An 18031-nucleotide genomic window follows, 5' to 3' on the forward strand; every position below is an offset into this window, starting at 1 on the left:
CCTAAGTGACAAAGTCAGAGACACAAAATCACATCATTGCTCAATTCAAATGAACAGCCCTTGTAGGTAAACATTTTAAACACACTGAATCTCCATGCTTTACCATCATTAATGAACCCAAGACACATTGGAATGGAAAATAGTTCCAGCTCTGGAGAAGCATTGAAGACAGGAAGAAGGAGGATCTATGCAGAAAGTCCTTGGAAAAACAAAAAAAGCATTTTGAAAGCATACAGCTTGGCAAACACAAATGCTTCTGTTGATGTTGCCGCGTGTGTGTGTGTGTGTGTGTGTGTGCGTGCGTGCGTGCGTGCGTGCGTGCGTGCGGTAGAGACACCATCCTTCCCAAAGCCTGGAAGGTGTACTTAAAAAGTTGAACAGCTGCGTTGTTGTAACATTTACATAACACCAAATATGTTTGTAAAGTTGCAAAAAGAGGGAAAAGTGCTTTTACAGATTTCTGGGCAACATGCTAATTAGATGTCAGAGGCATCGACAGAGAAGGGGGAAAAAAATAAAAATAAAAAAGCAGCTTTGGTCAAAGGACTGGGACTTGTAAATGGACTGGACTAAGAGATTAGAAAATTAAATAAACAAATAAAGCATACACAATAGAAGAAACCATGCAGACCTCACAGCAACTGGCACAGGATTATATACAAACTGTGGGTGGTACTGTGAGCGACTGTAGAAAAAGAAGTGATACATCTTCTGTGATGCAAATGGTTTTGTTCTGCTTTAATTATATGTTCAAGTAATATAGGTTCATACCAGATAATATGCAATTTGTCAAAGATTAAAAAGATATTCCATTTTCAGACATTTTTTTCAGTATGTCTACAGTTACAGTAAACTAGGCTAAATAAATAGTCCGGCTTACATGATAATGTTTACAGAGAAATAACAACCATGTCAATCAAGTTATTGTCACTAATGAGCGCAGATTTAAATCTGAATAAACATTAAACTAATTCTAAGTAGCAAGTAAGTTTTGGAAATGAATCCAAAAGGTGAAATATTGCATCTCCATTAACACCTCAAGGATACAACAGAACATCATCTGCATAGAGTGACTATTCACTCTGTTTCAAACAGTTATTGCTGTCAATGTGACTCAGTGAGTTTAGTGTCGTTTCTGATTGGTACGTTTAATTAATGTGAATGATTCAGTTTGTGACATGTCATTTGAATCTTAACATTTTAAAGAACTTGCATACAGAAAAAATCAACTTTGGTTTCACTCTGTTCACTCTTCAGCATTTACTAAAGGGACAGTATCAGAATCAAATGTACATATTTTTCCTCTTACTTGTAGTACTATTTATCAATCTGGACTGTTTTGGTGTGAGTTGCCAAATGTTGGCGATATCGGCCGTAGAGATGTCTGCCTTCTCTCCAGCGTAATGGAACTAGATTGCACTTGGCTTGTGGTGCTAGAAGCGACAAAATTATACGTATGAAAAACTCAACAGCAATGTCTCTTTCCAGAAATCATGACCCAATTAGTCAAGATATGAATACTTGGTTGTGGGCAGTTTCATGTAGGAACTATTTTCTTTCTACTGAACTACATCTGCAAACTGTATCACTGCGCAGAAGGAAGCGTGCGTCTACTCATGGACAAGAGGCTTGTGCTCCTGACAATGTAAGATGTAAACATTAAGGGTGTCCTCCTCTGCTGAGCTGTAATATTAGGTAGCTCAGTGGTGCTCGGTGAGCTAGCAGTAGATGCACGCTTTCCTCTGTGTGGTGATTTGGTTGTTGGGTGTTGTTCGGTAGAGAGAAATAGTTCCTACATGAAACTGCTCACAACAGCACAACAGTGAATCTTGAGTAACTGGGTCATGACTTCAGGAAAGAGACATTGCTGTTGAGTTTTTGAAATGTATTTTTTTGGCACTTTTAGCACCACAAGCTGAGTGTCATCTAGTTCCATTATATTCAAGAGAAGGCAGACATCTCTACGGCCGATAACTCCAAGACTCAGCAACTCACACCATAACAATCTAGACTGATAAATAGCTCTATTTTGGGGTGAACTGTTCCTTTAAGATTGGAGTTGTTTGGGATCATTAGTTACTGATATCTGCTTGTAATTTAGGTTTACTTACTGACCTTTTCTCTCTCCTCTTACCTGTCTTCCTCTACTGTGTGCTTTCTAATGAAGTAAAAAATGTCTATAGACTTATTTTGTCACTAAATGCATTTCCTGTCCTAAGACAGTGCCTCCAGGACACAATGTGAAGTTCAATAAAACTCTATTCTCATAACAAGCCTCTATATTAATTATTTCTCGAGCCTCCAAATAGGTTCCACTGGGCATAATTTGGGCATAAAACAAAAACACAACAGACCTCAAAAGCACTGTATAAAAATACTTACAAACCTTCAACTTTGTCCCGTTCGGAACTCTCAAGGTGGATAACAAAGCAGGAACTGAAACTAAACAAAATGAAAATGCAAAATGATCACAGAGGAGGAACTTATCATTGGCACTGAATAATGAAATCCAGCTGATGGAGAATAATAACAGTCCCAAACCGACCCTAGGGATTCCAATTTCCACTCTCATTACCCAGTAATGGTTCAGGCATTAGTGAGATGAGGTGAGTAGAATGTCAGGTCCAGGAGAAAAGGTTCCCTTTCTAATGCTTTTGGACACAAATCAGTGGTATCCGATGGACTCTGAGTGAGGCATTAATGACAGAGGCACACTGCAATATACACATCCTGCAAAGTATCTGAGCTGTCCTTGGCTGTTGATCAAAGCTGTAGCGTTTACAGTACGGTGGAGTTTCGCAGGAGATTCATTATCTGTATGAATTGACTTTGGCATAGTGACACATTGCCCAAACTGCGGCTGCAAGTAATGTGAGATTCAGGGTTAGAAAAGAATGGATTTATATTCTTGATTATGTGAGCTTAAATGAATTTACATTTTGAATCGTATAAAATTCTTTGTAATTAACTGGCAGTGAATTATAATTTCTAAGATACAGTAAAATACTTTCACAGAGTGTGAGATATTACTACTCACATGACTACAATCCATAACCCGCTACTTCAGATATCAAATCTGCTGTTAAGAGGGAGTAAGGTGTATTTCTATTGGATTTTGTTGACGCATGCATGTTAAAGTTGCATTAATCAATCTTTAAACACAAATGAAAAAAGCTGACAGCCCTGATGTATTATTACCTAATCAAGTTGTCATGGCAGACAGGTTAGCAAACAATTGGCTGCTTACATATTCAGTAGTCACGAGCAACATTATAAGGTCCCAATCACACAGAAAGTGTTTTGTAGGTTGGCGCACCGCACTGGCTTTTTCAAAGATTGAACGGCGCTAGTAAAAAAAAAAAAAAAAAGCTTGCCGTGCCTTTTTTATTGTCACGGTACATTTCAGGATGCCTCTGGGGCAGTTTGACTAATACGCTTTCTGTGTGATCAGGGCCTAATCCCACTGTTGCTATCTTTTTGGTCACCATATCTATATTTTTGCACCTTTTAGATCTGGTTTAGTTGACATCTCTGTGCAGGTTATACAGTAGGTTTGCTGAAAACCTGTGGACTTTAAGGGGGACCTATTACGCTCATTTCAGGTTTATACTTGTATTTTGGATTTCTGATGTTTACACGCTTTAATGTTCAAAAATTATTTTCCTCACACTGTCTGTACTGAAACACCTGTTTAGCCTTCTGTCTGAAATGCTCTGTTTTAGCGTCTTTGTTTCCCGAAAAAGCCCAGTCTGCTCTGACCGGTCAGTGTTTCCGGGTCTTCCATGTCTCTGCATCTCTGTATCATCACTGCAGCCAGGGAATGACTGTAACAGAGTATAGCAGCACTTTCTACCATAAAAAAAATCACCATTAAAACATCTGCACCAAAATCTCCACAACTGGACATACTCTGACAGGAATATGATCTGAAATCAGGGAGAAATTAACAACGTCAGCAACCAATAAGTTTTCCTGACATTAGCTTGTGGCTACATGTAGCAGTGTACTTGCAGTCGAGGAATGACTGTAACGAAGTATAGCGGCACTTTCTACGATGAAAAATCACCAATTAAAGCATCATAACCAAAATCTTCTCCACCTGACATGTTCTATAATGAATACAGTCCAAAATCAGGTACAAATTGAAAACATCTGCAATCAAGATTACATGCCTCCCTGACGTTAGCATGTGGCTATGTGTAGCAGTGTATTTTCAGCTGGGAAATCACTGTATCGAAATAAAGTGACACTTTCTACCATGAAAGAAAACACAAGTAGAAGCTTCTGAACCAAAATCAGGGCAAAATTACCTACATCAGCAAACCAAGATGACATGTTTCCCTGACATTCGCATGTAGCTACATATAGCAGTGTACTCTCAGCTGGGGAATCACTGTATCTAAGTATAGCGGCACTTTTTACCATGAAAAATCAAAGTAAAAGCTTCTAAAACAAAATCTTTACAACTGTTCCAACACTGATGCAATCTGAAATCAGGGAGAAATCAATCTGCAACCAAGATTACATGTTTCCCTGACATCAGCATGTAGCTATGTGTAGCAGTGTACTTGGGGAATGAAGATGCTGGGAAATGAATGCAACGGCATATTGCAACACTTTCTTCTGTCCCAAATACACCCTTCTAAACCAAAAACGTCACAAGCAGACATGTTTCGGCAGCTATATGCTCCAAAATTGGGGAGGATTTAACAACACTGGCTACCCAGATTACATGTTTCCCTGATGTGCGCATGTAGCTACATGTAGCAGTGCACACTAGGTAATGTAAACTCTCAGTAAATCAGTAACGTGCCTGAAACAGTAGAAATCTGTCACAAGCTGAAGTCAGCTTCTCTCAAAAGTAAAAAAAAAAGACGTTGGAAACAGAGTATTTAGAATGAAGGCTGAGGTTTTTGCCCACAAGGATTACTTCTGCATACATTAACCTCACTATTCTAAACTTCGGCCAACCTTACTATGAACATGCAACACCTTAACATAATATATATGACAGAAAATAAGGAAAAGCATAACAGGTCAACTTTAATGTCTAAACAATGAGCTTAAAAAAAAGGCTAAAATGCTCCACAGAGATGCAGAGCTGAGTGATCATTACAGCGAGTTCATCATTACAACTACCTGAATATGACCCTTTGTCATTTGATTTACTGTTAATATCTAAAATATTGATTGATGCAGCTTTAAATTAAACAAACATGCAGACATTTCCTGTAGAAATCGATGGCTTGGCTGGAACTGGACAATTTGTCCTGCAGCTGTAATTTCAGCGTAATGGATATTCATTTTCCGAGATCTGAACACCTCAGGAGCTCACGTATTTATCTGTGGGGACTACAAGAGGCAGGGAAGACGTACAAAAGAGGCCCATTGATTTCTGAATGTACTCATTCATTCATAACAATAGTGTGGGGAAAATATGGCTTAAAATATTAGTCACTATTGAATATTACCCAATTATGTGGTTACAAATTTGGTCTATATGGATACTTGAGAAACACATAAAAACCACGCAATTTCAATGTTCAGCTTTTTCTGTTTTTTACAAAACCACAATTATTATGCCTTTGTGAGAAGATCGTCCCTTACAGCCAGCCTACTGACAAAATGTGGTCGATACACTGGTTAAACCCCATTAAAGTGCCAACTTCTGATATCTGAAGCAGGTCCCTGATTTTCTTTTAGTCCCATCCAACCTCAAGTTTGCATTAAATGAGGTGAATGAAAATAATGAAGCAGATATGCCCATATGTTGTTGACTATGCTGTAAAATACAAAAAAATAAAGGGGTTGGAGATGGGAATATGCTACTTTACTACTACTGTGCAACTACTGTCTGTGAGTAGAAACATCTCAATGCTGCAGATTCAAAAGTCACCATACAGACTTTATTATGCTAGAACAGTCTTCTCTCAGATTCTCCTCGCTGCCACTCACTCAACATTCATACATTCGGATAGTCAAACTGGAGCAGAGAGCGAAGAGGAACTGTAGAAGAGCAGACATCCCCCCGTGTCCCTGCAGTCTGGCCCCTCACTGAGTCACTTCCCCAGATGAGTTTAATTAAGATCACAAGTTTGAGGAAAGCCTGGATCTGACTTTGCTGTGGTCTGTCTCAGGAAGGCTCACTATTGAGTCCTTCTTGGGTCGTCCCGAGTCCCCCAGACCTGTTCCCAGACCCCCTACTGCCAGCCCTGCACCGGGCCCGAAACTCTGTGCAGAGCCAGGCAGGGATGCTACAGGGAAGGCCCCCACAGACATCTGGTGGGGCAGTACCACTCTATATGGTATAGCGCTCCGGACGCCTGTGAGACCTGCTGGGGTCTGAGGGGGTCCAATGGAAGTGGAGGAGACTTGTGTAGACTGGGGGGGACTAGGGGCACCTGGTTGTGCCCCCTCATGAGGCAGTGAGGGCTGAGAGGCTGACAGTGCCCTGGCATCTTGGCTCAGACTGCCCATTTGCAAGGAATGAGTACTCTTATGTGCACTGGGTCGGTGTGCTGGGCTGGCTATGTGCTGCTGGGCTAGAGAAAGCTGGGAGCCTGAGGTCTGACCAGCCAGGGCACTGGATCCATACTGGAATGATCGTCCTCCAAGGGCCAGCGGGCTCTGAACAGTGGGGCTGGAGAGGACAGGAGCAAAGGCACCAGAAGCAAGGAACTGAGACTGCAGTGGAGAGGCTGAAGCAGGAGTGGACACACTTTCCATCACCTGGAATCTCCTCACCATCCTGGGGGACTGCAGGTTCCCCGCTCCCATCGTGTTTCCTTGCATGGGGGCACAAAAGTTCATGGCTACGGCCTGCTGCAGAGTGGCGATCGCTGAATTCGGAGCATGGCCTGGAGAATTAAACATTCCACCATGTAGAGGAGGCGTCGTGGACATGGCCCGTGGTCGTGGTACATCAACTTGTTGAACCATCTCCCGATCATATTTAACTATCTCTTGGATCATCTCGTTCTCACGGTTGTTGAAAACACCCGAGTTCAGATCGTGCTGAACTTTGTGCATCAGGATTGAGTTCTTCTTGCCTGCAATGACAAAGAGAAAGAAAGTAGCACTGTTGCTGAAGTAGGCACTATGGTTGCTAAAGGAAACACAGCCTGAGTTATAAAAGTTTGGTCCCCTATCCTACCTTCTCTTATTCACAGTCAATTTTACCAGAGACAGAAATAACAGCTTCACTGTTTACCTTTATCCTATTCCTGGCCGTGATGGATATAGTAGCCTATAAGTGGAACTATCTGCTGTTCTCTCCATGCACAATATCCATCACTGACAACACACAGAGATAGAGAGCAAAATAGAGATCATCTTATATTTTGCACTGGTGGGGATATGGGGACAGTGTTTATGCCAACCAGTGTTTTTGCAGAGTCACCGCAGTGCTGACAGTGTGAGAGAGAGAGTGTGTCTGTGGCCAAAGCATTTGTTTATTTGTGCCTCTATGTCTATGGATGGACCACCTGTGTGTGATTAGACCATGCACGTGTTCTTGTGTTTTATTGTACATGGCTAGTGCTTGGCAGGCATTTGCCAAGCACTGGGGAAAATAAACATTATTTGGATATAACTCCAGCTCTTTGGGTGTAGCTATTGAACAGACCTCACCTTTTCTTAACCCCCACAACTATGCAGCACCAGAGACAACTGATGCTTCTTTGGCTAATTAGATGGTGGCATGCCCTACACAAAGAAACAGCAAGCTCACAGCTTGAACACTTGGGTTTGATGGGTTACACGGCGTATCAAGGGTGATGTGAGGCTGAACAGAGACATTATCATTTCAGCTGTTATTGTGGTGACAAAAACACATGGTTGAGCAGTTGCTGTTTCTGTTGACCTAACTGCAGTGTGCACTTTTTGTAGCTGATGGAAAAACCCTGACATCTTATGTACCCTCATTTCCTGTTGTGAGGGGGGAAAGGCTCAGCAAGTTGTCTATGTAGGCTACATCAGAATCCCAAACGGACCGTCTCTTTGTACTGAGAGAATATGCAAAGATGAGAGGACACCCAAATGTAAGAAGAGAAACAAAAGATGCACCTGCATTCAAGGGCACAAGCAGTGCACAAGCCTGCAGTATACAGAAAGGACCAAGAACAACTTCTTATGATCAAGACTCAACTGTTTACTGCATCCAGACCTCCCTTCCCAAGCATTTTCACACCAGTTCACGCCGTAAAGGAAGACTTTGTCCCCCAAATTGATGATTTGTATATCAGTTACTCATCCTTTGTTATGTTGAATTTGTGAAGAATGAAGAATCCAAAAATTCTTGATAAATTACAGTCATAGGCGACCCTGGTTAACAACAGCAAAACTATATCAAAATATCAATTAACAAACTCTGACACAACTTGTGCAGTATAGTCCAAGTCACATTTATCCAGTCGTATGCTCAGTACTTCCCAAAGAGACGGGCCATTCCGACGGGAAGCTGAACTTAATTTTTTTTAAATTTTTTAAAATTTTATATACTTTATTAATCCCCAAGGGGAAATTCAATTTTTTTTTCACTCTGTTTCTCAATTACACACAGGTCCGAACACGCACATGCACAAACTGGACCTATACTTGCACTAAGTGCACATGCACAGGCACTCTGAGCGGTTGGGGGTTCGGTGCCTTGCTCAGGGGCACCTCGGCAGTGCCCAGGAGGTGAACTGGCACCTCTCCAGCTACCAGTCCACGCTCCATATTTTGGTCCGGACAGGGACTTGAACAGGCGACCCTCCAGTTCCCAACCCAAGTCCGTATGGACTGAGCTACTGCTGCCCCTGTGAAAATGTGAAATTTATCTATGCTCTCTTTGTAGCCAGACTCCGTTAACAAAAACAGTAATTTTACCTCGCTGAACACAGGAGCTGCTCGTCTACCTCTGCCTCCATCAGTTACTTTTTTTTTTTTTGGTGAGTCCAAACTAAGCGGTTACAGAAAATGAATGAATGAATGAATGAGAGTTGTAATATAATGTAATAAAGTAATAAAGTTTCGCTATTGTTAAACGCAGACCCCTGTAACTTCATTTTTATTAAAAAAAAATTCTCCACTTCTGGATTTCCCGTTCCTCGGAGACATGCGAGAAAAAGCTGTCTTCATAAATTCAAAGCAACATCAGATGAGTAATTGTCATTTGGGGGTAAAGTATTCCTTTGATTCAAGTGACCATGATGAAGGATATGAAGGCTATGCCACCTTCACAACTCTCATGTGACATCACGCTGTGAATGAGCTTTTAATGCTTCTGACCTCTCACCAGTAAGTAAAACTGTGGAAACTTCTTGGAAGAGTGCACTTAAGACTAAATCAGCAAGTCCAAGTTTCCCTCTGACTCTCTGATAGATTACAGAAGGGCGTTTGTGGAATCAGACTGAATGCTGTTAAATGTAGACTGATGACTGAGCTGTAGGATCTCACTTGGTCCTGGAATAAGGCTGCATGGCTATAGCCAGGCGAAGTAATGCCAGATAGAGACATCACAGCAGGAAAGTGTGTGAGAGAATCATGACATCTAATCTCACATGGTTTCATCACAGCTGTGCCGCTAAAAGAAAGCAGTATATACGTCACAAAGTGGTGAGGTTCAACCCCCCCGGGTTCTCACCGCTTTCAGGTAAGATGAGTGTCTTAAAGACTGCTGTGTCTGAAACCTGCTGAGAGTTGAATTTACAAGTTCCACCTCTGACGTAATGGCCAGGAGGGGCGATGGGGGAGGTTAACAGAGACATCGCTCTTCCTGATGGAAAAGGAGAAGGAGCCTATTTGGGGAACAATTCTGTCTAACCAGTGAATCAATTGCTCGGACATGTGAAGAGAGGTAACTAATGGCAGATCAGTTAAAGAGAAAATGAGACAGTTGAACCAGACAGGATGCTTCTCTGTGTTAGATACACATTAACCCCTGCACAGCTGAACCAGGCTCAGGTTTAGATGAAGTAAAAGAAGCAAAGAGTTTTCCTTGATGGACACTGTTATTTGTTTTCATCTTGTTTTTACTGGATTTTCTGCAAGATGGATGGAGTTGGCACTCTGACTTTACCCAGGCCTGCACCCAGCTGATAGGAGGGCTGAAATGTTGGAGCAGCCAGCCAGTGATGATGATGATGCTGATGCTAAAGGGCAGTCACAGGGCTGCTCTCTGCTCATAAATTCTGCTGAGGGAAAAGGTTGTGACCAAAGGCTAGATTTCAGCTGCTTGCTGGCCTTCTTAGCTGCATCCAGATGATCAACCATCTGCTGTACATTGGAGACACAGAGGGCTTCATAGGAGACGGGCATGTAGAGACATGTGCATGTGCCTGTGGGAGACTTCAACAGCTCATATAGCTCTTGTGCATTATTGTCACTTGGTTCTCTGACGCAGCAGGCGGTCTAGAGAGCTGGCAATAAAACTAGGCTGTTAGTCAGCACAACAGCTTCAATGATACCCATGTAAGAAGAGGTCAATAAGGCTGTTGATGAACTGTAACACAGTCAGCCACCCGACCAGAAGGAGGACACAGATCCAGACTGTGGTGACTCCTGTACTCTCCTTGCATGTTGTATGGGTCCCACCTGTGGACTTTCTGTAAAACACAGTTTGGCAGTCAAGACTTTGTGATGACATCCCCTCTATGAGTTCGGAAGTTGGAGACAAAGGAATCTCCATTTGCTGTGCTGCATCTTAGAAAAGCCTAGGTGCAACATTGAGAGAGTTCTTCTTTAAGGAGTAGGCATGCTACAATACCAGAAATTCAGTACTTGATACCAAAACCGGTGAAAGTCCCTAATTTTTGATACCCAATTCAATGCAATGCAACATTAAAACAGAAATTAAATTTCAACTCTGTTATTAATCCCTGAATGCAAAGTACTCGTCAGTGTGGATTCAACTCATATTCACTCACCTCACCTTGTCACATATTGATGTTTGGTCATGGACTTTCCGCGTCCAGATACAACCTAGAAGTTACCCTGGGTGCATTGGTTCTGGAATGCTGTGTCAGGTTCTGCCTGTTACATGCATTGTCTTCTTTCAAAATACACTTCCATTCTCACGAGAAATTTACCGTTTACACCGTCTCTTTCAAAATACACGCACAACGTCGGTACAACATCGCAAAGTGACTTTTTTTCCCCTTAATCAAACTAACGGACACAAACACTGCTCTCCCACTTGATAGTCGGTGTTTGTTGGACCTATCCACGCCCTGTCCCGCCCACCCTACTCAGACTTTCACCGCCTTTACTTTTGTTCTTGTCCTGCTGCGTTTCCCTGCTGATGCTGCCAGTCGCTGTCAAACAATATCAGCGACTGGCCATGTATCATGTCGACGTTAAAGGATGGCTTTTTTGGTCTGTGTCTGACGTTGGAAGTCACAAGTGCCAGATTTTGATGACTTCAGAGTGAGAACGGGTTGGTGAGTTCATGAGATTTTGTGGACAAGGATACAGCATTTGACCCAAAGTTGAACATTTTTCAACTCTCTGCCACCAGAAAAAAAAACACCAAATGTGCAGCACTTAGCACAGAGTAGTTGCACAGCAACTACTGTAGTAGCATAGTGTAAATACATGGTGCTCCCATTGCAAAGAATTAACAACTTATGCTGGCCTCAGGAAAAAACACTTCTTTTCGACAAGTCGAGGCAGAGCTGTTGATGTGTTGTTCTTCTGCAGTGGTAGGCGTTCTTTTTCTTCCTCTGGCATTTAACACAAGGAGGTTAAAAAGAGGAGAAGTCACAACACTTTACTGGAAACCATCCCTTTATTTCTAGCCCTGTCTGCTGTAACTCTCCAACATTACAGTTCCAGTTGCACCATGCAGGTGTCATACCCGTAGCTCCCACGGGGTCAAATAGCATGTCAGGGCCTCTTTTGAATAGCCTTGATTTGACGTCAGTCTAAAACAGTTGTAGGTGTATGTGCTGCCCCGTCAGGTCCGGAAGATTTGCATCCCCAGTACCTATGACACCTATGGTACAAGAAAAAAAACGACTTCTGTTTGGTTTTGTAGAATGTTGGCATTGACTCAGTACCGTAGTATGAATTCTTGTGGCACTCCTATCAAGGAGCACCAGGTCTTCCTTGCAGATGCTGGGGTTGTTCCCACTACACTTCCCTCTGAAGAATCAAGAAACAGCAACGGTGTCTGCCTCTGCCCGGTAGCACTGACCCAGTGTTACCAGGCTGCCACCACTCTTGGTAAGTTATAGATGGCAAATAGATGCTATAGGTGATACCTCAGTGTAATAATAACTCTGATGGCACTGAAAGAAAAAGGAACAGCGCAAGCAACCACCTGACTGAGACGTAGGCACATGAGTTGTTTGAGGTGTCAATGCAGAGCTGAAGCTGCCTCTTCTGCAAAACTCACACATCAGCTGCATAGCTGTTTTTACAACAATGCCTATTCATTATCAAGTAACACCTCCATTCCGCCTTAAATCACTGCTATACTGCCCCGTCTGCTGATCTTATGTGCCACTGTGTTCAAAATGTGATGCATTAAGGGTGTGAAGACGATGGACAAGGCATTGGCTTACCTCTATGTAGGAATGGCTCAAAGGTGAGGGACTGTTTTCATAAGAAACGGATGAATGGCTGCTAGAGTGAGCTGAGCTCTTTCTAAAATGTGTTATTATGGTCTGTCAGGCTGAACTGATCCTAAAAAAGCACTCCTGGTCACAGATGCTCAGCAACAACAAAAAATATGATGCAACTTAAAGATCTGAGTTTGATTGATATTTGAAGCACTGGATTTTATAATGAGGGCGTCATGGAGATGAATCCAACAATCGCTCTTTACATTTGAAAGGAACAAAGCTTGTGTCATTATTTGCAAGTCTGTATTTACATTTCATATTCTTAACATGGCTTTGTTCTGATAGCCCTCTGTGTGTTTGATCCAGATGCTTTTTCTGACAAACACTGCTGACAAAGCCAAACAAAGGAACAAATTATTGGTGATCATTATTCATCACATGGAGCCTAATGGGAATATTTGGTCGGTGGATCTGTCCTAAAACAGTTAGACAACCCCCTCAAAATATGTGAGCGGGCTGACTGAAGGCTGCTCATGTGTGGAATCTGGCTGCTATGGCAACAGCTGGCAGGTGGCAGATACAGGGCTTTTGTAAACATGGGAAGTGTGGTCATGTGAAAGGGGGATGTGACATCAGAAACACTGCTGACCTTGGGAGGCATGATGGGAGGGGAGAGGTGTCAGCATTGTGAAGAAAAATAACATGTTTGTGTTTACTTGTTGACAAGGGGCCCCCATGGCTTCGCTAAGACAAAGCAGTCTTTGCATGTTTGTGTGTGTGAGTTTTGTGGGTGTGTTTCAAAGACAGATTCACTGCCGAGCAATCATTTAACAAAACAGTAAACTCATCTGGAGCGAGCACAGAGGCACAAAACAGTGATTTTGCGCAGCAGTTTCTGCCATGATATTCACAAGAGTCACATATGTTTTCAATATGGCAGATACCCACAGAGAGCATTAAATTGTGAGGACAGATTTACACTCAACAAACGACATGACAAATGATTCACAGCCATGAATACATTTTCACCATCGACTCCTTTCCTCCACCGCGCACACCGTCTCTAGGATCATTCACACAGCTGTCAGACAGTGACAGAGACATCAAGTTAATGAATGAATACATTTTCCTTATGCTTCATTTCATCTTATGAATGACTCATATGCCTATGAAGACACCATACCTGTGGCTTTTATCAGTGAGACGTAATGCTAATTATGCATGACTAAATCTCCCAGACACATTTCATAAATCAGGTCTGGATGGAAAGATGAATTTGTTACTTTCAGGACTAAGATCTGAGAATTATGTTACTAAGTATGAACCTGAGTTAGCTTCTCCCCAAATGAACCAAAAGAAAACTAGAATTACTGCTTTGTTGCTGTATGCCTTCACAAACCCCTCAAGTTGCAAATACAGTTTACATCCATGTCTGTGAAAACCTGGATGCTTCACAAACATCTTCCCCTCATTAGCACAGAAGATCTATACAATCAGTACAGTTTCAAGGTGGCCACTCAAAATTAGAGTCACCTGTACAGTATCTGATCAAATGTCTCCCTTTCTGTTTCTGAGTTATGGTGTGAATAACGTCCAGCAAAGTGTTTCTGCAGAACATTATAATGTCGCAGTGAAGTTGACCTTTGATCTTTTGGATATAAAACTTCATCATTTTCAACCAATTACACATTTGTGAGAAATTTTGTCCTAATTAAAATTAAAATTCCTGATTTAAGGCCAAAAACATGTTTTGGAGGTCACAGTGATCTTGAACTTTGACCACCAAATTCCAGTCAGTGTATTGTGGAATTCAAGTGGATGTTTGTGTCAAATTTGAAGAAATTTCCTTAATGCCTTCTTAAGATATCATGACATTCACAAAATGAGACGGAGACTGACGCAAGGTCACAGTGACCTTTGACCACCAAGGTCTAATCAGTTCATCCTCGAGCCTAAGTAGATGTTTGTGCCAAATTTAAAGAAATTCTCTTAAAGTGTTCTTGAGATATCATGTTCACAAGAATGAGATGGATGCAAGGTCACAGTGACATTTGACCTTTGAACACCAAAGTCTAATCAGTCCAAGTAGATGTTTGTGCCAAATTTGATGAAATTCCCTCAAGGTGTTCTTGAAATATTGCATTCACGAGAATGCGACGGACCAGGTCACAGTGACCTTTGACCACCAAACTCAGATCAGTTCACCAATGACTCAGAGTGGACATTTGTGCCATGTGTTCTCTCAGAGTGTTCTTGAGATATCACATTCACGGAATAAGATGGTTGCAAGGTCACAGTGACCTTGACTTTTGACCTTTGACCACCAAAATCTAATCTGTTCATCCTCAAGTCAAAGGAGAAGTTTGTGCCAAATTGGAAAAAACTCCCTTAAGGCATTTGTGACATTTGTGCCAAATTTGAACATTTTCTCGAGGCATTCTTGAGATGTTGCGTTCAGGAAAATGGGATGGACAGATATACAGACATATGGAGGGACGGACAACCCAAAAAACATAATGCCTTATTTATAGCAATCTGTATCCTTCCAGTGGTGCTCCTTCTGTATCCAATTTGGAAAATTCAAATTTTGGTTCTTAGTATGTTTTTTAGCATCAAAATACTTTTTTTCTGTAGCCTTTCTTAGAATTTGATATTTTGGGGTCTCATGCTCAGTAGTGCCCCTCACAAAAGTTCTGCGAAACAGCCCCCAAAGCTGCTTTCACCTACATGTACAAAAATCGGTAGGCAAATGTAATGTCCGAAGACATACATAAGAGTCTCTTGGACCCATGCTCTAAACCCAACAGGAAGTCGGCTATTTTGAATTTACTGTGCAACTTTTGTGCATTTTTGGCCATTCTAGGGGTCGTACTTTTGAACTCCTCCTACAGATTTAATCCAATCGACTTCAAAGTTGGTCTGTCCCATCAAAAGACCTTATCGGTGACATACAATTAAATTGATATTGATTTTGTTAGGTGGTTTTTTAAGGTGGTGCGTATACTGGACAAATGCAGCGTTCACCCGGTTAAATAAAGGTTTGATAATAATAAAATAGCACCATCTTCCACTTCAAAGTTCAGATCTTCTGAGCTAACACTTTCCTCACTCTCTGTGCTTACACTGTCAGCAAACAGCGTGTCTGGGGGTTGGCATCAGCGCTGTAACCTACATCAATGCTTTTTGATAACAGCACAGCAAGAGCTTCCATTTAAAAATGAAGAAGAAAGAACACAGATGGACCTGCCCTTTAAATAATATCACATAAAGTTCACTCTCCTGGTGCAGGTTACCAATCTTACCTATCCTGTCCAATCTGTCAATGGCAACTGTCTCAAAGGCCCTCCTCATCATGGGATACTCCTCCAGCACCTCATTGAAATTGTCCACAGAGAGAGAGTACAGGCGACAGTAGGTGTCCGCTCGCACGCTGGCCGTCCGTCTGCCACGGGTCAGCAGACAGATCTCTGGTGAGGTGAAAGAGAACAGACAAGAGACAAAATCACAAAATGGCAGACTGACAGCTTTCAGGGTGTCAGACGGCGACAGAGAAAAGAACAGAGATACTATAAATATGGAGGGATCTGTTTAGCAGTCTGAAATTGACACCCCCAAAACTCTTAGCCTCGAGCAAATGTGTGATCAGAATAAAAGTGGTTCATGCATGCAGAGGTTCTGTGTAGCCAGTGTGACCCACTGACAGTAAAACTGAGTGTGCTTCCTCCAACCCTGGCACAGCACTGACAGCTGTGTGAAGGAAACACTCTATATTTGGAGATGTGCAGCTAAGCTTCATTACATTCAGTTGTTCCCCTTCCCTTCCCCTAGTATCTTTATCTCTCCAGCTTTCTACTTCTATGATCTGGGGCTGACGGTTGTCTTGACAACCATATGCCCTCCTTTTCCCCCGCCTAAAAGGTTGATCTCCTCTGACTCTCTGTGGGAAAGAGAGGAAAATAACGAAATGTGAGGAGACTACATTAAGAACATACATAGGGGCAATACAGTGGAATGCACTGTGACTGTGTGTTAATGACCATGGTGTCCCCTGCTGCAAACAGGAAGCAAATAAACCAGGTGAGCTTCAACATACTGCAGACACACAAACATACGCATGTCATTAAAGCTAGAGTGCAGGACTTTTACATATAAACAGGGCTGGTTATTAGTATTTGATACCTTTAAGATATGAACCTGGTAGTATTGAAACTTCTTCAATAAAACAATATTAGATGCATTTGATCATTTTTGTATCCAGATCTAGAAATAAAAATTCAATTTATATGGTTTTGCAAGCAGCCAATCACTGCAAGCGTTCTTTGATTTAATGCAGTGTGTGATTGGCCCACTACCCCAGCAGGTACAACCTATACAGTCTGTGGCGTGGTGAAGTTGAGTGTGGTGTAATTGACCGAGCTGGCAGTTCAGTGTGATGAGATGCCACCAAAACTGTGGCGTCTAGTGGCATTTTGCTCAAATGAATCAAATGAAGTATTCTATTAGTATTACACTGCTCAAAAAATTAAACCAACACTTAAATCACACATCAGATCCTGAAGAACGAATTATTCAAGTTGAAAATCTTTACTGATGTTCATTGTATAATTTGTTGAGAATAAAATGACATAACAACAGTCAATGGAAACCAAAATCATCAACCCACTGAGCGCTGGATTCAAAATCACATCGAAAAATCAAAGTAAAAATTGAAATCACAGGCTGATCCAACTTGTGCAAATTTTATCACAGCAACTCATAATAATAATAATAATAATGATAATACATTTTATTTATAAGGCGCCTGTCATGGCACTCAAGGTCGCCGTACAACAATTAAAAAAAAAAATACAGGTAATACAATTAAAACACATCTAAAATACAACAGAAAACAGTGCAGAGTTTGCAGCAGAACATTAAAAGACAGAGGAAACATTAACACTCATACGCCTGCCTAAACAGGTAGGTTTTGGGGTGGGACTTGAAAACTAAAATGGAGTCAATGTTCCTGATGTCAGGGGGGAGGGAGTTCCAGAGACAAGGGACAGAGCGGCCGAAGGCTCTGGACCCCATGGTGGATAGACGGGCTGGGGGGACAGTCAGGCTGACGGAGGAGGCAGACCTGAGAGACCAGGTGGGGATATTGATGTGTAGGAGGTAGAGAGGTATGAGGGAGGGAGGTTATGGATGGCCATAAATGTATGGAGGAGGATTTTATAGTTAATCTGGTGTTTGTTGGGGAGCCAGTGGAGTTGATGTAGAACGGGGGTGATGTGACTGATGGATGGTGTTCTGGTGATGATACGGCCAGCAGCGTTCTGGACCAGTTGAAGTTTATGGAGGAGTTTGTGGGGGAGACCAAAGAGAAGGGAATTGCAGTAATCCAGGCGGGAAGTGACCAGAGAGTCAACCAGGATTGTGGCGCTCTTGGGAGTGGGTGAAGGGCAGAGGCAGTTGATGTTGCGGAGGTAGAAGTAGGCGGACCGGAT

At 42.1% G+C, this 18031-nt stretch overlaps 1 protein-coding gene across 1 annotated transcript in view; it reads right to left on the bottom strand.

Annotated features, from left to right (window-relative positions):
* Positions 1-3397: 3397 nt before the first annotated feature.
* The window catches only part of hcn2b (hyperpolarization activated cyclic nucleotide-gated potassium channel 2b), a 74422-nt gene continuing 59788 nt past the window's right edge, over positions 3398-18031 (bottom strand). The window contains exons 7-8 of the mRNA XM_049588951.1: positions 15848-16012; positions 3398-7049 (exon numbers count right to left, since the gene is read on the bottom strand). Coding sequence (XP_049444908.1) covers positions 6088-7049; positions 15848-16012 — 1127 coding nt within the window. The 3' untranslated portion in view covers positions 3398-6087. The remainder of the gene's footprint in view (positions 7050-15847; positions 16013-18031) is intronic.

This window comes from Epinephelus fuscoguttatus, linkage group LG10 (genome assembly GCF_011397635.1).
Source record: "Epinephelus fuscoguttatus linkage group LG10, E.fuscoguttatus.final_Chr_v1".
In the NCBI taxonomy this organism is placed as follows: Eukaryota; Metazoa; Chordata; class Actinopteri; order Perciformes; family Serranidae; genus Epinephelus; species Epinephelus fuscoguttatus.